General features: G+C 42.2%; 1 protein-coding gene across 1 annotated transcript in view; it reads left to right on the top strand.

The window, feature by feature from the left end:
• RILPL1 (Rab interacting lysosomal protein like 1) overlaps positions 1-21,739 on the top strand; it is a 46,366-nt gene that overhangs the window by 17,454 nt on the left and 7,173 nt on the right. Inside the window, exons 3-6 of the mRNA XM_083151284.1 lie at positions 836-954; positions 2,785-3,009; positions 3,152-3,324; positions 5,596-5,688. Coding sequence (XP_083007410.1) covers positions 836-954; positions 2,785-3,009; positions 3,152-3,324; positions 5,596-5,688 — 610 coding nt within the window. The remainder of the gene's footprint in view (positions 1-835; positions 955-2,784; positions 3,010-3,151; positions 3,325-5,595; positions 5,689-21,739) is intronic.

The following is a 21,739-nucleotide window of genomic DNA, read 5'->3' as shown; positions in this document are numbered from 1 at the left end:
TTTTTTCACCCATGTCAAATATTTTTTTGTGAGGGCAGCAAACATAATATTTTGCCCTTGCTTGAGCACAGGTGACTTTAATTAGAAGTCCAGTCAATTTGATTTAACCATCTGGATGCAAAAATGCATATGACCAAAACCTGGAAACTATATTATAACACTTTGAAACCAGGGCCCTTATTCTGATCGGTGCGGCCCGATCAGAATATGCGTCCGCAACCGTGCAGGCGAATCCCCGCCTTCCATACGGATCGCCACCTGCCGTCCGTACGCGGATATGTGGCGATCCGCATGAAATTGGACGGGGATACGCCTCCTCCGTCTTGGGAGCAGCCCCTGCATTCGATGGTCGCCGAACATCGAATGCAGGGCCGCACGCTCCACCAGGTCCCGCAACACAAGACCACACGGACACTTGTCCGTGTGAAATCATGTATGGGGGCGGGCAGCTGACATCCGGCGATGTCAGATGCCCGCCCCGTACCCACGCGTCACGGCCTCATTACCATGCATACGCCCCGCGTTTGCATGGGAACGCCCATGAAACGCGGGGCGTATGCATAGGGTAATGAGGCTAAGTAGCCCCTCACGCCCCTCTACGTCCCTCTACGCCCCCTGTGCGGCGTATAAAGAATCTGTGCGGCGAAATCGCCTGCACATGCGCAGAGTGACCTCTGCACATGCGCAGACGATCAACATCGGCGGTCCGTCCGCATGCGGGAATTTCCGCACCGATCAGAATAAGGGCCCATGTGACAATACTTATACGGGTCTAGAAGTATCCCAGTATTGTCCCTTACTAACTTTTTTTTTTAATTTATTTTTTTATTTCTAGGGATGTCAGAAAGAGAAAGGCAAGTAATGAAAAAGTTGAAGGAGGTGGTAGATAAGCAAAGAGATGAAATAAGAGCCAAAGACCGAGAACTTGTACTTAAAAATGAGGATGTTGAAGCAGTGAGTATTGGAATAAATATAAGGTTATTTAACGTCTAGTCAGGCTCAACAGCCCTAGCCAATGGTGAGCCACTTTAAAATAAGAACATTAACATCATTCAACATTCAATGTAGACCATTTTTTTATAATAATAATAATAATAATAATAATAATAATACAATTACTGTTAATTTAAACATTTAAAACAGACTGTTTGAATTGCAAAAAAAATTAAATCCATATTCTTATCCATGTTAAAGTTTGTTTTCTTAGGGGGAATTCAATTATCTGCAGTAATTTACCACGGCTAATTGATCCCCTCAAAAGCTGACAGTACAGGTGACCATAAAAATAACAGATAAGTGATGTATTTTCAAGGGCACTACCTCTTTACAGCAATGGTGAAGAGGAACTGTTGTTATTCAGACCAAACATCAACATAGGATAGAAATGTGATCTATGGTATATGACTGACTATGGAATGATGTCAGATGAGGTGATTTAACTCTTTGAGTGCCAAGTGAGTTTGTCAAAACAGTAATATTGCCAAGCAAACGGTACTCTTTACCTAGAACGGCGCCCATCGCGACCATCGAATGCACTAAAAAACGGGTGAGATGCGATTGCCGCGATGGCCGCGATTTCCCATAGGGACCAATGTTAAAAGTGAGATTGGACGCGATTTTAGTGTTCAATGCCTCAATGCCCGCGATTTTTACATAGGAAACAATGTTAAATGGGTCACAGAGCCCAAATAGTCACCGTGAAGTCTGAAATGGCCCCCACAATTGTTAACTCCACCCCACGATCAACGTCAACCGTCCTCCGACCTTTTCATACCCCCACTATCCACGTCGGCGTGGAGTTGAGAATAGAATAGTGTGGCGAGCACAGCGAGCCACCGAGCCCGAAGCGTGGCGAGCGCAGCAAGCCCCGCAAGGGGACGCGGATACCTGTGAAGCCCGCGAAGGGACGCGTTTACCTGTGAAGGTATCCGCGTCCCCTCGCGGGGCTCGCTGCGCTCCCCACGCTGGTACGGTGGCTCGCTGTGCTCGCCACACTATTCTATTCTCAACTCCACGCCGACGTGGATAGTGGGGGTATGAAAAGGTCGGAGGACGCGTACCGCCGCCCCTCGCGGGCTCGCTGCGCTCGCCACGCTTCGGGTTGACGTTGATCGTGGGGTGGCGTTAACAATTGTGGGGGCCATTTCACAGTTCAAGGGCACTATTAGGGCTCTGTGGCCCATTTAACATTGTTTCCTATGGCCAAATCGCGGGCATTGAGGCATTTAACAGTAAAATCGCGTCCAATCACAGTTTTAACATTGATCCCTATGGGAAAATCGCGGGCATCGCGTCGCACCCGTTTTTTATGTACCCGCGATGCCCGCGATTTTTTACCCCCGACGCCCGCGATGCAAATCGCGGGCGCCGTTCTAGGTAAAGAGTACCAAGCAAACATTTTTATTCAGCAAAATAACCTGTAATGTTCACCTTATATATATATATGAAAATATAATCTTTTTTTTACGCAACGTTTTTATTTGAATTTATATAACAAATGTGAGCAACGCTGGCATTTTTAGCAGATATTTTGCACATCTCTCACGGAGATGTTGGCAATCAAAGGGGTTATTATTAACCCTGCAAAAAAGGTGTTAAAATTTGGAAGCAAACATTTTGTCATCCCTGTCACTCCCCAGGAATGACCAATACATTTTTCGGGCCTCAACCGCAACTCCTAATGTGTTCGCACCCTGTCTGAATGCATGCGCATGTTATGAAGTTGCGTCATTGCTGATTGACTACTCTAATCCATTGTCACTTATCCTTCTGGACACACTGTAGTTGCAGCAGCAGCAGAATCGCCTCATGAAGATTAATCATGATCTGCGACATCGCATTACAATGGTGGAGGCACAGGGAAAATCGCTGATTGAACAGAAGGTGGAGCTGGAGGCATACCTGCAAACCAAGGAACAGGAGTCTGGGAACATGAGATCAGAAATTGGGAAACTGAGGGAAAGGTTGAAAGGAGAGCAGCTGCAAAATGGTGAAGAGAAGACAGAAAAGGTAACCATTAGACTCATGAGCCTTGCCTCTGTTACCACTGTATATTCATGGGTCTCTCTGGTTCAGAATTGTAAGCTTTTCCTATGTCATAGTTATACAACGCTGTAAATATATTAAGAAGGCTCTCACCCTATCTCTTTAGACTGAAGCCATAAACGAAGATTATACTTTTGACTCAGAGAAAATGTCCATTGACCTCAAAGACTCAAGTCGGCCCAGGTTTACGCTACAAGAACTGCGCGACGTGTTACACGAGAGAAACGAGCTGAAAGCCAAAGTCTTCATGCTGCAGGAAGAGATTGCTTATTATAGAAGGTAGAACTCACTGCCTTTTGGTAGTTGTGCTTGAAGTCCTAATTTACCTGATCACCACTGACAGTGTAGACCGGAGGTAGGCAACCTGTGGCAGGGCATGCTGGGATGTGTAGCTCCGCAGAAGGAGCACAGTCTCCTCCTGTTACAGAATTTACACGTGGGGTCTGCTACATAGACAAATTCAGATAGAGTACACTAATCTTTTATTTTCATGCTCATTTGAAGGGAAAAAAAAGGTATGGTTCTAAATAATTATCAAACTGCTATAATGGCGTTGTGACATGCCTTCTAACATACTACCACATCTTTACTGTTGTTGTGACACACTAAACACAACTAATTTATTGTAATAAATAAAATCTGAAACTTTCGAGTATTTCTCGGGACCATAAGCATTTTGGATAATGGATTGTTCCGTATTTCTGAACATTTTTATATTTCAATTAGGTATCTTGAGGACGGGACTGTTATGTTGTATAAAACATATGAAATACTGTACACACAAATATTTTATTTGTGCATGAAACAAGGTTTCAAAACATTAAAGAAAGTTTGTGTACTATCTCAGGCACTGAATGCTAAGCAATAATTTTCTTGCACACATTTAGTGCTACCAGTTACAGATGTCCCCAGTAGTGCTACCAGTTACAGATGTCCCCAGTAGTGCTACCAGTTACAGATGTCCCCAGTAGTGCTACCAGTAACAGATGTCCCCAGTAGTGCTACCAGTAACAGATGTCCCCAGTAGTGCTACCAGTAACAGATGTCCCCAGTAGTGCTACCAGTAACAGATGTCCCCAGTAGTGCTACCAGTAACAGATGTCCCCAGTAGTGCTACCAGTAACAGATGTCCCCAGTAGTGCTACCAGTTACAGATGTCCCCAGTAGTGCTACCAGTTACAGATGTCCCCAGTAGTGCTACCAGTAACAGATGTCCCCAGTAGTGCTACCAGTAACAGATGTCCCCAGTAGTGCTTCCAGTAACAGATGTCCCCAGTAGTGCTACCAGTAACAGATGTCCCCAGTAGTGCTACCAGTAACAGATGTCCCCAGTAGTGCTACCAGTAACAGATGTCCCCAGTAGTGCTACCAGTAACAGATGTCCCCAGTAGTGCTACCAGTAACAGATTTCCCCAGTAGTGCTACCAGTAACAGATGTCCCCAGTAGTGCTTTTAGCAAAAGAAAAGTACATTCCAGAAACTATGGTTTTTCGGAATCATTTGGATAACAGATATCTGGAGAAGGGATACTCAACCTGTATAAGCATGTTTGAAACTGCATATAATCTTAGTTGTATGTTTATATTATTTTTTGTACTATTACCAGTTGCTCATCTATTCCACCTTGTGTGCTGCATTTTGAAATCTCTGACTTTTGATAAAAGTTAAAGCAGTAGAGGTTGGCTGCTTCATAAGCACAAATTGAGTATTTAACCCAGGTAACACTTGGGTGTTACCTGGGTTTCCTGCACGCACGCGAATGGATGTTTTGCATATACATTGATTCGCAGCCTTGCATGCGGGGACAAAATCATTAGTTGGTCGTCTCTGTGGTGTCTTAGATCTGCGAGCGACCTATACAGGAAGGGGGTGGGCAGTTGACATCCGCTGACGTCAGCTGCCTGCCCCTCACATTTGCATCGCAGACGCATTTAGCATAGGAATGCCAATGAAACAGTGGGTGTTCCCATGGTCCTGTCCCTTCTCCGCCACCCCACACTCCCCGCCCGCACTGCTAGGTGCGAACAGGATGGCCAACAAGCAATTTGCCGCGCCTGCTCACACCAAGCGGCTGCACATGCGCATGCACAGTTGCTCACCATCGCACCCAAGGGGGGCGTAAGGACCAGAGTAAGGTCTCTAGTCTCCTCCCCATTACACCATTTATTGGTCATTACCAAATCTATTTTCCCTGTTACTAGCTTGCAGTGCTGAGATTAGAACTGTGTACCCAGGTGAGTGGCTCATCGGAGCGGTGTTGCATAAGCAAGGCTCCCTATAACATGTTTTCCCTTAGTAAATCAAGAGAAACTGTCACTTGGAGCCATTAGTTGCAGCATGAAAACAAAAAATGCTAGGCTGGCTGTTCCACACGCAACATAAAATTGTAAGGAATAATAAAAGCAATACAGGTTGCTAACATTATGTTAGCGAAAGGTGGGGCTATAACTTAATTTTCACTTTTTATATAAAGATTTCTAGAATAGTGTCAAAATGTGTTTAATTATAATGCATTGATTCAAATTAATAGATCCTTTTTTTTTTTTTTAGTGAAGAAGCAGATGAAGAAAATAAGCTTCCAAATCCGTCTCCAATAATTACGCCCAAACCAACCAATCCCCAGGAATCTGGTATCAAGAGGCTGTAAGTAATGTCTGCTCTCCTCCTGCAATTAATGATTAGCCAACCACTTGCACCGATAACAAACAGTTTTGTCTGTCTTTGTATTCATACTTTAGTGAAGCAACAGGATTATTTCCAAATGTTGAGCTCTTATTAGTGCTAGCCAGAGTTATACCTGTAGTAACAAATGGTGCTGTCAGAGGGAGATTAATAACGATTGCATTAATACATTTCTGTTATTTTGAGCAAGTGTCACATAACCGGCTTAATTACAGCCATATCACTCGAATCTCATTATCCCTTAATATCATGTCATAAACTTGATTGCTGTGCAATATTCAGATTTAGCTATACATTACCTGTAATCAAAGGGGATATAGTTATACTGTAATCAATGGTGACATACAGGGTTATGTGCACTGAAAACAGTAACACATTGAGCCCAATCAAGCCAAGCGATCAGTCGCCTCCCCGCCAGAGTGACCTCACGCCACTGTGCACAGCTGCATATGGCATTGCAGCCATGCAAATATGGGGAAATCCATTTGTAATTACTGACCACCGAATAGATTTCCCCCCCCACCTCCCCTTGTGAACAGCCGAAGCCTAGATTTAGCGCTGGGATGACCCTGGGGAGATCGATATCACTGCTTATGTCAGTGCTCCCTCTGCTAAGAACTGGGAGCCGCCTGTGTTTTTTCCAAAATCGATGGTCGCTGATAAAAACAGTACACTGAGCAATATGGTCGCTGAGAAATTTTGGCTTAATATCTCTCAGTGATATATTGCTCCGTGATCATATTGCTTAGTGTACAGTTTTCATCAGCGACCAGTGGTTTTGGCTGAAAATGGCAAGCAATTCTGTCCTTTTAATTTTTTTTATTTTTTTTTTAACCTCTATTCTATTTTGACAAGAAATCAGTGTTTGCTGGTGTATTGTGCACCAGTGACCAGCGATTTTTATAATAATCGCAGGCTCATGCTCCTGTGACCAATGACAAATAAAGGCTGGCTGCGGGACCGCGTTCCTACCAATTTATAGCCAAGTACAAAGAGAAACAGAGCGATTTGGTCGCTTAGCAATCATTTAGCCAGCGATATTGGCTAAAATTGCCCCATGTGTACAGGGCTTTAGGGATTTGTAATCTGCTACATGGATGCTGTGTTTTAGCCTCTATACTTAAGTATAGTAGATCACACAGTTTGGATCTAAAGGGTAATTAGCCAGATGTCGGGATCCTGACTGGCCGGACCCAGACAGCGGGGGGAGTGCAACGAAGCCAATTCTATTGTTCCTCTGTGGGGGTGTGGACCCCCACGAGGGAGAATAGCCGGTGGCTGTCGGGATTTCGACATCGGTATAATGACTGTTGGAATCCCGACTGTCTGTCAGCCATCCGGCACCTGGATCTAAAAAACAGCTAAAATGTATGGCGCCTTGCAATTTTGCCTTTATGACACATCTATCCTAGTTTCTTGACACAACTACAATATAATGACACATTACATATGAATGATGCATAAATACTAACTGGAAGTGCTTTTATTTTTAATTTTAGAATGAATGCCAGCAGAATAGTTAGTGTCTTGTCTGATATTGCACAAAGTGGCAGATTTAACAACTAGTGATATTCTTTCACTTTTTACTCATCTTAAATGGTGTTCAAACCAATAAGCTCCTGATTGTCCTTTTTAACCTTTTGCAATTCAAACAATCTGGTTTAAATGTTTAAATTAATTGTACATTTTTTTTTATTCAAAAATGGTCTACATTGAATGTTGAATGATGTTAATGTTCTTATTTTAAAGTGACCCACCATGGAATCTGCTACTAGCGCCACGGCTGTTGAGCCTGACCTAGACTAGGACTTGAAAGGGTTAAAAATGACAGATGATTGAAGTACTATTTATCATTAGTAGGGAGTGATAACCAGAATATTGCTCATTATTAAATCTGCCCCAAAGTTTTACTGATTTTGTCGATTAGTGTATATATAAATTCAGTCATATGCAAATTTGATACCAGTTTCCATATGTACATGTTTAATATCCATTTTTGATGACTATTAATATTACTTCAAATATGCAATGCTTCTGTTAGATATTTAGTATGTGTTCCAATGAATATGTAGACTAAAGATCAAAAATGTGCTAAAAACAAAACAATAAAAACCTACAAAGAGGTACTTATACACACACACACACAACAGGGCCGGCTCTACCATTAGGCAGCAGCCTAGGGCGCCGGGATTTGGGGGGGGCACCACCAAGTTTGCAAATCAAAAAATCAAGGATGTCTATGAGGATCCTTGTTGTACATAATGTAGATGACGACTGTGGAACTTGTAAGACCTCACCTCCATACTTTCCCTTGAGACATACTTCCCTACTTTGCTGCCACCTCCTCCTTTTGGGTGGCAAAGGGAAGGGTGTGGAGGGCCTCCAAGGAAAGCAGGGGACTTGCCCATCTTCCTGGGGGGGCTGTGAGGACCACACAATGTTTGGAGCCTCTCTGACATTCCAGAATGTTAGTCAAGTATGCCTTAAGGGATTGGAAAGTGGGTATTGGTGGCAGTATGGGGGGGGGGGGGGGGGCGCGGCAGTGGTTTGACATTTTGCCTAGGGTGCTGAGAAGGCTTACACCAGCCCTGACACATTAATAATGAGCACTTATTCAGCTGCCTCACCTGTAGTGGCCTGGAACAGTGAGAGTAAAATGATTGCTTCCCTACACCAGTCTAAGGGGATATATGCTAGCCGGCTAATGCATGGGCACTTCCACTTACAGTAGTTAGTACATTAGAAATAGATAAAATATGTAAAGAAATAAAAAAGTCTAAATTGACCATTGAAAATCGACTTTATTCTGAGCATAATGGTTGTATTTAATAAGAGAAACATATTACTTTTGGGTATGGATCATTGGACAGACAGCAACTAGGTCGACACCACTAGGTCGACATGCAGGGAGGTCGATATGACTGAAGTAGGATAGAAGGTGGGGGTAGAGGTATGCGCTAAAACCCAATGTGTGTTGTTGCTGCTGAGTACGGGTATACTACAAATACCTTAGGAGTGGTGGTATATCTGGTCAAAGGGTTGTACTCTGCGCCACAATACACATGTGCCAATAAATACAATGTACTACTTGATGATTTCAAAGTAACAAAAAAGAGGGGAATTGGGGAATGGGGGATGGGTTCTAGGGCACTGGACAGTCTGACCTAAATGATAGAAGAAAGGCTGACTCCACACGACAAATTAGTATATAGTATGGTCGAGGAGGTGCTCCCTGGGAGTAGGGTAAGTACAATGAGAAAAGATATGTCCAAGAGAGGACATATAGAAGTCTCCCTGTGTGGGGCACAAGCCTTATGAAAAGATATTAATTAAATAAAATTTCACTTTTAATGGATATGTATTAAAAAATTCCTCTAAATAAATGAGGAATATGGTACAATCGACATAGAACATGCAGATAGACGGACATAACGTAGACAACAACAATTATTATTTACAGTATAGTAAGAAAGCGGTGAGAATATTGGGGCTTTCTGAATCTATGGTATCCCAGGATATCCGAATGTGGTTATAACAAATGTTAAATGTTATCCTGGTTAAGATACAGTTCTAACAGTCTGGAATTCAAGTATAAGATTGGTGTGCAGGTCGGCTCATGCAGAGGGGAATCTTACATTAATAATTGCTCTAATAGCCATTTCCCTAGGATACATGAGCAAAACACACAATTTTACAAATCTGTCTGAGTCTTTTTCTGTTAATTTGTAAGCAAAGATATAGGTAAGAAATGGTAGCAAGCAATATAGGATGTCAGATTGATCTTTACTATGTTGCAAAGTGGAGAATTGCAGAGAGAGTTTCTACAATATAACAAATAATGTTGGCAATTTATGCACAGTTATTGACCTCTCTAAGTGGCACTTAATTTTTTAGAGGCAGTGGTGAGTATAGCAGATACTTGAGTTGTATGTGCACCCTGGGTGGCTGCTGCCTACGCATGTGCCCAGATTGGTTCAGTGAATGCGTAGTTGAGCGGACTCAGGATGCGTCACAAGTATAGTAGTTTTGATGTAGTATAGGTTTCTGCTGTTGCCGCTGGTGACCTCCCCTGCTCTGTTGTCGAAAGGCAGAGCAGAGCAAAAAAGGGGGGTGGAAACCGCGGGAATGAGAGAACCTCAGAGAAGAAAAAGGGGGGGGGGGGAAACGGGGAGAATATAGGAAAGTTGGTTTACTGTGTTCCCTTGTAAAAAATGCTGCTGTCCCCTGTATGCGGTTGGAAGTACTCCTTCGCAGTGAACAGGGGATGAGCGATTTAGCACAGGCAGTGTAACCAGTGAAAATACAGTAGTGGCCTCTGTGGTGATTATCGGTGCCCTTTGATGTCTGTCCTGTTATCTAATTGATATTGCAGGAAAAGCGTATAAGTGGCACTGTAAGATAACACCAATTTTGAGGACAGGTAAAAGATATAGTGGTTAAGGAATATCTGGACAGATGTGAAAGTCCAGTGCCACAAGAGAATAATTAGTTACTAACTGATGTTACAGTTGTTGGATAGACAATCTCAGTGAGTGCTACAGTTTCTCTAGCAAATGACACTGTCTATGCTATAGACATTAGAGCAAATTAGTGCTGATAATTGTTGTAGCTAATGTTCCTTAAGTCCAGTGCCACAAAAGAACAATTAGTTACTTGACTGATGCTACAGTAATTGGATAGACAATCTAAGTGAGTGCTACAGTTTCCCTAGCAAATGACACTGTCTATACTATAGACATTAGAGCAAATTAGTGCTGATAATTGTTGTAGCTAATGTTCCTTTTGCACTGGTGAGTGCTTGTGATTAGTACTAGGATTGACACTATCAGGTTCACTTGTGTTTAAGCAGATTGAATAAAGACAGGTGCTGCTACTCTCGAGAAATACGTGTTAACATGTGCCACAGGCAAGACATATATTGGATTTTTCTATCAGAGATAGTAACAACATATATTCAAGTTTGCTAAACAAGTATATAGAAAGTAGGATAGTGGAGCAGATCCTATCAGGGTACTGCTGACTTACGGACCGGGACTCTGTATAGTCAGTGGCGGGACCCGCTAATGAAAAAGTCTCCTGTCGGCTCTGTGCAAGCTGCACACGGTTGCTGGGGAAGCCGCAATGGGGGATTTTCAGCGTATTCTCCTATGTGGCTAAATCCTTAGCTGGAGGCTGTAAGGTTCCACCGGAGGCAGCAGGTGTATTCTCCACGCCAGTCCTCGAGGTGATTGCTGAACAGAGGGCTCAGGCAGATCATCAGACTGTTAGATGAACGGAACTCCTGCTCGTGCACAGCGGGAGTTAGGTTTATTCCAAGACGTACGTTTCACCAAACGAGGCTTTCTCAATTGGAATGATTCCAATTGAGAAAGCCTCGTTTGGTGAAACGTACGTCTTGGAATAAACCTAACTCCCGCTGTGCACGAGCAGGAGTTCCGTTCATCTAACAGTCTGATGATCTGCCTGAGCCCTCTGTTCAGCAATCACCTCGAGGACTGGCGTGGAGAATACACCTGCTGCCTCCGGTGGAACCTTACAGCCTCCAGCTAAGGATTTAGCCACATAGGAGAATACGCTGAAAATCCCCCATTGCGGCTTCCCCAGCAACCGTGTGCAGCTTGCACAGAGCCGACAGGAGACTTTTTCATTAGCGGGTCCCGCCACTGACTATACAGAGTCCCGGTCCGTAAGTCAGCAGTACCCTGATAGGATCTGCTCCACTATCCTACTTTCTATATACTTGTTTAGCAAACTTGAATATATGTTGTTACTATCTCTGATAGAAAAATCCAATATATGTCTTGCCTGTGGCACATGTTAACACGTATTTCTCGAGAGTAGCAGCACCTGTCTTTATTCAATCTGCTTAAACACAAGTGAACCTGATAGTGTCAATCCTAGTACCAATCACAAGCACTCACCAGTGCAAAAGGAACATTAGCTACAACAATTATCAGCACTAATTTGCTCTAATGTCTATAGTATAGACAGTGTCATTTGCTAGGGAAACTGTAGCACTCACTTAGATTGTCTATCCAATTACTGTAGCATCAGTCAAGTAACTAATTGTTCTTTTGTGGCACTGGACTTAAGGAACATTAGCTACAACAATTATCAGCACTAATTTGCTCTAATGTCTATAGCATAGACAGTGTCATTTGCTAGAGAAACTGTAGCACTCACTGAGATTGTCTATCCAACAACTGTAACATCAGTTAGTAACTAATTATTCTCTTGTGGCACTGGACTTTCACATCTGTCCAGATATTCCTTAACCACTATATCTTTTACCTGTCCTCAAAATTGGTGTTATCTTACAGTGCCACTTATACGCTTTTCCTGCAATATCAATTAGATAACAGGACAGACATCAAAGGGCACCGATAATCACCACAGAGGCCACTACTGTATTTTCACTGGTTACACTGCCTGTGCTAAATCGCTCATCCCCTGTTCACTGCGAAGGAGTACTTCCAACCGCATACAGGGGACAGCAGCATTTTTTACAAGGGAACACAGTAAACCAACTTTCCTATATTCTCCCCGTTTCCCCCCCCCCCCTTTCCCCCCCCCCTTTTTCTTCTCTGAGGTTCTCTCATTCCCGCGGTTTCCACCCCCCTTTTTTGCTCTGCTCTGCCTTTCGACAACAGAGCAGGGGAGGTCACCAGCGGCAACAGCAGAAACCTATACTACATCAAAACTACTATACTTGTGACGCATCCTGAGTCCGCTCAACTACGCATTCACTGAACCAATCTGGGCACATGCGTAGGCAGCAGCCACCCAGGGTGCACATACAACTCAAGTATCTGCTATACTCACCACTGCCTCTAAAAAATTAAGTGCCACTTAGAGAGGTCAATAACTGTGCATAAATTGCCAACATTATTTGTTATATTGTAGAAACTCTCTCTGCAATTCTCCACTTTGCAACATAGTAAAGATCAATCTGACATCCTATATTGCTTGCTACCATTTCTTACCTATATCTTTGCTTACAAATTAACAGAAAAAGACTCAGACAGATTTGTAAAATTGTGTGTTTTGCTCATGTATCCTAGGGAAATGGCTATTAGAGCAATTATTAATGTAAGATTCCCCTCTGCATGAGCCGACCTGCACACCAATCTTATACTTGAATTCCAGACTGTTAGAACTGTATCTTAACCAGGATAACATTTAACATTTGTTATAACCACATTCGGATATCCTGGGATACCATAGATTCAGAAAGCCCCAATATTCTCACCGCTTTCTTACTATACTGTAAATAATAATTGTTGTTGTCTACGTTATGTCCGTCTATCTGCATGTTCTATGTCGATTGTACCATATTCCTCATTTATTTAGAGGAATTTTTTAATACATATCCATTAAAAGTGAAATTTTATTTAATTAATATCTTTTCATAAGGCTTGTGCCCCACACAGGGAGACTTCTATATGTCCTCTCTTGGACATATCTTTTCTCATTGATTTCAAAGTAAATCTGCTTTATTTTGAAAAAAAAATTTTTGTATAATTTAAAAATCTATAATGGGGGGCATTTACAGTACGATTAGTACGGTGTGCTCAATAAAAAACAATATGCTAATACCGGTATACACACTGGGGTGGGTTTAGACAAAACAAGACAAACAAACAGGGAACATGAATATAAACAGTCCAAAGTTGCTCCTCCTTTATAGGTAGTGGATGGTAAAGTCTTTTTGGGGATTGCTTTTCCCCTTTATAAGTCAGTAAACTGGTATCTCCTGTATCGTGATGGGAATTGACCCGAATATTGGTAGCTTACCAGGGTGCCGTGGGTGGCTTGAGGGTCTGCCGGCAGACTTCCCAGGTGGGCTGCGTGATAATGCACAGTTCCAGTGGGATCCAAACCTCGTCCAGGTCATCAACTAGTTTCACCTTGCGGCTTCTTCAGGATGCTGAATGCACCGTACTAATCGTACTGTAAATGCCCCCCATTATAGATTTTTAAATTATACAAATTTTTTTTTTTCAAAATAAAGCAGATTTACCTTGAAATGATCAAGTAGTACATTGTATTTATTGGCACATGTGTATTGTGGCGCTAAGTACACCCCTTTGACCCGATATGACTGAAGGTCGACATGGGTTAGGTCTACATTTTCCATTACCATTTTCTATACATGATTAATAAAAAAAGGGGCCCCTTTTTATGTTTCATTTCCTACTATCCGTGAGGCTCCATGATCATAAACCAAGATGTTTTCATTTCTTGTAGTGATGACTTTCACACAGCATACAGTTATTTGTTCATATTCACATCATGGCTATTCAGTCTCCTCTCCATGTTGGTGTTTTCCAGGTAAAAGGGCCTTTCCTCCCCAATAAGGTCCATACTCGCTGAGCATGTACTCACCATGACATTGCATGATTCTGATGTGTACCATCAGTATGGTGTCATATCTTGTGTCATTACCACATAACGGCTCTACACCGTTATTGGTAAAAGTGGATGTCATTTGCATTGCATTTGTTTGAGACATATTAGCCAGATTAACATAGTCATGAGATGAAGTACATCTGATACAGAAACATTTATCCTCTTAAAATACTTGTACGTCATATAGACTATAGAGCAGGGGTGTATTAAGAGAGTAGGGACCCGTGTGCAGTCTCCGTTTTGCCCCCTTCTCTCTAGCTGTTAGGGTGAGTGAGTAGACTCTGGTGCTGTGCTAAAGTCAAGGAAAAGGCGAGGATTCCACACTATATACTTCTCTTATGTCCTTGCCAGCCGAAATGGGTGCATATAGAACCTTGGAGTTATACTGTTTCAGGGTCTTAATTCTCAGGTGTCTGGGAAAAGTGCACAGTGGCCATTTTCCCCGGTGGTTTTTGTATTGCACATGGGCAAATCACTGGGGAGATGTCTGTCTATGCAATTTTCCCAGATGATTTCTGCCGATGCAGAATTTTGGAGAGGTAAGTATTAAAGAACATGTGCCATGCACACCCTGCAACCGTTAAAGATATGTCACTGTTGTGGAGGTCTTTTCTCCCTTTTAACGATTTTCTCTTAATTTCAATTTAGGGACAATGCCTTTTTTCAAGGAGCCCATACACGGTCCGTTGTGTATGGCTCCGTTCTGTGCTATGCGATGCGCGCTCCCGCGCATCACATAGTACGGTACAAAAAGTATGCACAGCCCTCTTGTATAAGGAAATTGTGCTGATTTCCACATTCAGGGGTAGATTTATTAAGCTTGTGAAGTGATAAAGTGTCTGGTTTTTATCACCGGCCAATCAGCTCCTACCTGTCATTTTTGCAAACCAAACCTGTAACTTCACAGGTAGGAGCTGATTGGTTGGTGATAAAAACCAGACACTTTATCACTTCACCAAGCCCCTGAATTATATCATACGGCCCAGTCAAATTTGTGTATTATGATTATTCTTGAATTTGACACCGACAAGTAAAGTTCTTGGCAGGGGATAAACTAATCCAAACCTCATATCTGTTACATATGATGCTGCCTGTGCCTTTTTTTTCAATTGCTCTTATTGGAGCTTTAAAAAAAGCGATAACATTAATAATTAGTATATTCTAAAAACAACCATGAACCACTGCAACATCACCACAATGTCTGAGAAAAACAGTAGCAGCATCCCATAAATACTGCACAATACATATAAGGCAATAATAATGGTCAAGAATCAGTAATATACCAAAATATTAATGTTATTGGGGGATTATTGAGAAATATGTGCGCTTCATACCACAAGGTGTTACTAAAACATTAGTAGTAGGACCTCTGCGAAACTCTCCCAGGTTTCAAAAAGTTTTGGTGTGCGCCTCTTTTTGAAGTGATGCCTCCAACCAACCTATATGAGGGAGGATATTTTATATCCATAATTGAAATATAGATTTACCGGCCACTGATGAAATCACTAAGAACTATTTTTTTAAATCTCAGGGTATTCTTATTTCAGAAAGTAAATGGCGTAAATGGGACATAAATTACTAATGATCTATAGCAAAATCCCAGACTTGTCTCCAGAAATTCCTAATAACAGGGCAAGACCAAAGACAATGAAACAAATCTGCCAGGACCTGGTTACATTTAGGGAAATATGATTTTTAAAAATTCCCATGTGAAATCCTCTGGAAGGAGAGAGATAGGATCGATTACAAATATTAAGATACATTTCTGTAAATTTTGCCATAGGACAACTTGTAATCGAATATTCCATCAACTCAGGGCCGGTGCTAGGGTGTTCGGCGCCCTCCCTGCACACCAGAGGTGCGTGCTGAAAAAAGGGTGTAGTCTCACAAGATATAGATGTAGACACACAATAGTATCCCCATTACAAATGATGCCTCACGGTAGCACAATCTTATTCCATACCTCCCAACTTCTGACGTCCCCGATGAGGGACGCAGCTGCTGCGCGCCGGAGGCGCGTTGAAAATTTTCCCGCTATGGGGGCATGACCCAGAGGCTCTGTGAGCCTCTAGCCATGCCCCCAGCCCCCTGGCTGCAGGAAAAGACGCTGTGCGCATGCGCACAGCGTTTATTCCCCGCTGCTTAGCAGCCAACAGGGGGGACTCCCAACAGCCCCTCCTCACCGCGGGACACTGCCAACCGCGGGAGGGACAGCGGGACAGGCCCTGATAATCGGGACTGTCCCGCTGTAATCGGGACTGTTGGGAGGTATGTATTCACATTAAAAAACACGTAGTGCCCCTGATTCTTATGAATACAGTGCAGCATTGTTTTGTCCATTAGAAATAGAATTTGCTTTTGCAAATGAACCAGAATTAGGCCCAAATGTCCACAGGAGCAGCACTGCTTACAAACCATGCCCCTAGTAGCATTGGTGTCACTAACACACATATTGGCTGCAGTAGCAGTGCTGTTTACACACATAATGCCCATTGTAGCAGCGTCATTTACACACATAATACCCATAGTAGCAGCGTCATTTACATGCATAATGCCCATAGTAGAAGCGCTGTTTGCATACATAATTCCCTTAGTATCAGCACAATATACACGCACGATGCCCATATCAGCCGCTCCATTTACACCCATTATGTCAATAGTAGCAGCACTGCTTACACGCATAATGAGGGTAATTCTAGTTGAATCGCTCCACTGCACGTTTGCACAGAGGTGCGATTTTTAGAGATTGCGCACGTGCATAAGTATTTATGCGCATATGCAGCCTCTGTGAGCGAGCGGGCACGGCAAATTGATTATTCGCCGGCCACTCACAGGGGCGGTGGCAGGCCATCGTTGTGCCCATGGGAACGCCCTGCGTTTCATTTTCCTTCCTATGGAAATTCACCCATGAAATGGGTGCGGGGAGTGGGCAGCTGATGTCAGCCGCCCACCCGCTTCCCGAACAGGGCGCTCGCAGATGTAAGACACCAGAGAGGTGTCTTACATCTGCGAGCACTAGCAAAATCATTCGATGGTCAGCGACCATCGAATGCTTTTGCTCCCGCACACAAGGCTGCGAATGGATGTTTATGCAAAACATCCATTCGCATGCCTGCGGGGAAATTCGGCGTGCGAGGGCGGGCAGACATTAGTGCGGGTTCCAGACGGTGCTTAGAGGATCCACAAAGCTGCAAATTTTGCAGCTTTGCGGGTCAATCAGAATCAGGCCCAATGTTCCCAATAGCTGCACCACTTCTATAAATAATGCCCAACACACACACACTCACACACACACACTCATTCTCTCACTGATTGATATGTCCCCACTTACTTAATAAAGCTGCTTGGCTGCCAGTGCCAGTGTGACACAGGAAACTCTCTCCCGTGTAGCTCCGCCCATTTTCCGATTAGCCACGCCCCTATGTCCCGTGTAGCTCCGCCCCTTTTCGGTATCAGCGGCACTGACGTTCTAATGCATAAGTGGGACAGACTGGTGGGAGGATTTCCTAGCTGCCGGCGCTGTTGCTGCGGCTGCCTGTCCTACGCTCTGACAGGCAGCAGCAACCAGCAGAACAACTGAGCAGAGCAGAAATCAGCGGGGATGCAGAGCGGGGAGTGACTGACAGCGCCTCTTTAGCCTGGCGCCTCCCTGCTTTGCATCCCTCGCTGAGTGGGTAGCGCCGGCCCTGCATCAACTTGAGAAGGTCTTCAATAGTTAAGGCGTGTTAACACTTTGCAATTTTTTCTAGTGAACAATTTTAACGGTATGCACTGGAGATTTTGTTCACCATGATAGTATATGATCTATTCAGAATATACTTTGCTATTTGCTATGCAATATTAACTTAACGTTATCGGATGAATGTGCGAGTTTTGGCTAAGCTTCCAGGCGATTTTGGCTATCTAGTCAAAGTTGTACTGATTGTATACCCCTTCAGAAAAAAAAAAAGTTGAAACCATTACACTATACCTGTTCGAAAAGAAGAAATTCTAAGGAATTTATAAAAAGAAGAAATTTGTTCCCTTTGGTGGGGAAGGTACCATTAATGAGTTGTTCCAATCTTTCGCTGGGATAAGTTTTGAGTTAGCTTACATAATGCTGAGCCTGAGAAAATGAGGTTTGAGGCCCCAACAAAGGGAAATTGTTTAGTCTTGGTCATAAGAAGATGATCTGATATGTCCGCAGGAATTTGCCATATGCAAAAAAGCTACCAATGGGTTTTGTTGTAGGAAATTTTGTTCTCTCGAAGTATTGGTAGAAGTTTAAGACGTCAGCCAATCTTGATTTTTCTAAATTAACAAGGAAACCTGGATATTTTTTAATTTAAATAGTAAAAGAGGAAATCGTCTGAAAAATCTGTAATTCTAATATCGCCCATGATTTTAAGAGGTCGATTTTACTAATCTCCAGTTTATCTGTGGCTTTCAATGATTTGTCAACTGTAGTAAATGCAAAACAAACCATTTATTACAGTTGCCCTTTTAAATATATAGTCCAAGATGCTGATTCTTAGTAGAGTTTATAAACTGCTGCTTAATAAATCTCTCTCTATGTGGCTGATGCTTAGTAAATAAATTCCCTTCTAATATTTTTATTTTTCACAATAGGCGATAGATTATTATTCCTTTTACTACATAATTGATAGCATTCATTGTTAAAAAGTGAAATTGAGTTGAGGGCAGGTATATATGCTAAGATGTGTGTCCTATGAGTTTAAACCCCAGAAATGTGTTTGAACATGGCTTGGTAAGAGTTATTACATCTTCTGTAAAAGCCTGATAAAGGTTCAAGGAGTTATGGCTGGAGAGGGAGGCTGGCCTATTCTGGAGAAGATAAATCAGTGTTTACCTCTGAACGGGTGTGGTAAAAGCTTGTCATACACAGTAGTAGTAGTAGTAGTAGTACGTTTATTTATAAGGCGCCGCAAAGTGTCCGCAGCGCCGTACATAGCAAACAAAAAAAAACAAATTACAAGGTAACGTACAGGGTGGTGTGTTGAAAAATACAGTATAAATAGGGGTATAGCTGGTAGAACTAAAATCAGCATCAGTTCAGAAGTAGGTGTGGAAATTGTCTAGGAGACTGAAGATGAAGTAGAGGAAGGGAAGAACAGGACAGGAGCACAGGTGAGGTAATGAGGTAGGGTGAGTACGTAAGGAAGGAGGACCCTACTCATAAGAGTTAACATACTAAAAATAGGTGGGTGGACGAACTAAATACAAAAGGATAAGTAGGAATGGAGGGGAACAGAGGCAGTATGCTGAGATATGTTGTCAGGATTAAAAAAAAAAGCAAATTTTTTAGAATTGTTGTTATAAAGCATTTACCATTTACCATATATACTCGAGTATAAGCCTACTTTTTCAGAACATTTTTTATGCTGAAAAAGCCCCCCTCGGCTAATACTCAAGTGAGGGTCCCACTTGAGTCAATACGTTTTCCCAGTTTTTTTGTTGTAAAATTAGGTGCCTCTGCTTATATTTGGGTCGACCTATACTCGAGTATATACGGTATTTATTGTTATAATATGCTATGGATTCTACAAATTCTACATGGTATAATTTATCAAACATAACTGGAAATATACACTAAACTAGACCATATTTATTATGTTGTCAAAATTCTTGTGCAAAACTTTTCAAAAAGTTACGAAGAGGCAATCTTAAGGTGCCCATACATTTATTGTATACAATATCGTATCTCATCACATTGCATAGGTTTTGCGATGAGATGAGATCTAGTACCAAAAGTGTGTGCAGCACATAATTTTTGAGCTGTGCGATGAGATGTGTGACGGGAGCGCGCATCTCATCGCACCCAGCAATTGTACCGTGTATGGGCACCTTTAGAAGCCAACACTGTGTGGAGTGTTTAAACTGGCAATAATATCAAATCAAAAAAGTTGTCTTCATTTAATATTATTGCACTTTTAATCCCTGTGGCCAGGACTACCGACAAGAGGTGACCTTGATAAGCCACTGTGTTAGTTTATATTTGCCACAGTTCCAAGGATTATATTTGTCTTGCTAATAAGGGTCTGATAACGGAATCATCAACCGCTTTTTTTTGGTGGTATTCAGTAATTTTAGTCTCCAAACAACCTCCTATTTTAATAATGTTATGCATTCTTGAGAATATATGTAAATATATTATACTGTAATGAAACTTAAATATACACTGCAGATCTGGGGCCAAATGTAATAGGGTGTTCGAATCAGAAAGCAAGAGATTTTGGGGGAATTAATCCATTTTTTTACACTGAAAAAACAGGTTGATTAAAAGATTGCTGCTTTTAAAAAAATGGATTAACTCCCCCCAAATCTCTCACTATCTAATTCTCACACCATATTACATTTGGCCCCTGGCGTTCAGCCTGCATACAAAGTGAATATAGCCACGGCCAATTTAGTCATTGATATGTGCATCTAAATTGCACAAATGTAAATTCTCTTTCTTTAGTGCATTCTGGTTAAAGGCCGAGTTCTCATAAGGCAGAATTACTATGGCCGAGATCAGTTGTGATCATTGACTCCTGAAGATTGATTAGTGGAAGTTTTGCTATAATGTATTTGTTAATGTAATACACTCTATTAATATCACAAAACATGAAGCCATTTTGTATGTATTATGATTTTATAATACACCCCCATATATAATTTCTCATAGAATAGAATGCACAATTTTTATTATTTAAGTGAATGTTAGTAAATATGGACATTCCTTATCTTTATTGCTATATATTGTGTTTGTTTTCCATTAGGATGTTTACAGCCATAATGCCCATGGTAGCAGCTGGGTTGATTGCAGATGATCCCACTTTGCAGCCAATCAGAAGGCTTATCTCTCTTGTATGATTCATCTTCATTGTCTGTTTGTTTTTTTGCTGCTCGTTTATTTATTTTTATTTTTGCATGCAGTGTGCTTTCATGTGTGTTGCTGGTAGCATTCTGACTGGCTGATAGTGGGATTGTTAAACATAAAATATGCTTCCAGCTGCTAATCAGAATGGCCATTATAATCTATACACCATAATTTCAGAAGGATCAGTGGTGCAGTAGGTACAGGTCTTCATCATGGGGAAATAATGAAAAAGCACAAGTACAGGGTATACAAATATAGTTGCATCAGTGGATGACACTGAAACAAGGATCAGCGTGGCAGTAAACCATCAAAGATAGTTTAAGTAAGAGAATAAAAAGCAGATGTGGGAAGAGGGCCCTGCTCGTGAGAGCTTACATTCTAAAGGTGTTAGTCCCTTATTGGGTGCAAAGGGACTAATATATTAAAAGGAATTATTTGATTAGATACAGGAATTTGGAAAGGTGCATATACATAGGTATGTATATGCACCTTTCCACATAGGTACGATGATGGTAAAAATTGCTGTGCTCAAAATTGCTCAGTGCGATTTTCACCCATCCAAGTGATTTTCGCAGGGGTGGACAGCTTTCCATAGCAGGACGCCATGGAAAGCCAGTCACCCTGCTGCTCACCTGCTGGTAATACCAGCAGATGAGCAGTGACCGCCAGCCCATACACAATGGGTGTCTTTTGAGCTCAAACGGCAATAGTGAGCTGTGTTCAGTTCAAAATTGCCCAGTG

Source organism: Crinia signifera, chromosome 1 (assembly GCF_055691185.1).
Source record: "Crinia signifera chromosome 1, ASM5569118v1, whole genome shotgun sequence".
Taxonomy (NCBI): Eukaryota; Metazoa; Chordata; class Amphibia; order Anura; family Myobatrachidae; genus Crinia; species Crinia signifera.
Note: the sequence above shows the minus strand (reverse complement) of the source record. Positions and strands in the feature narration are given on the sequence as shown.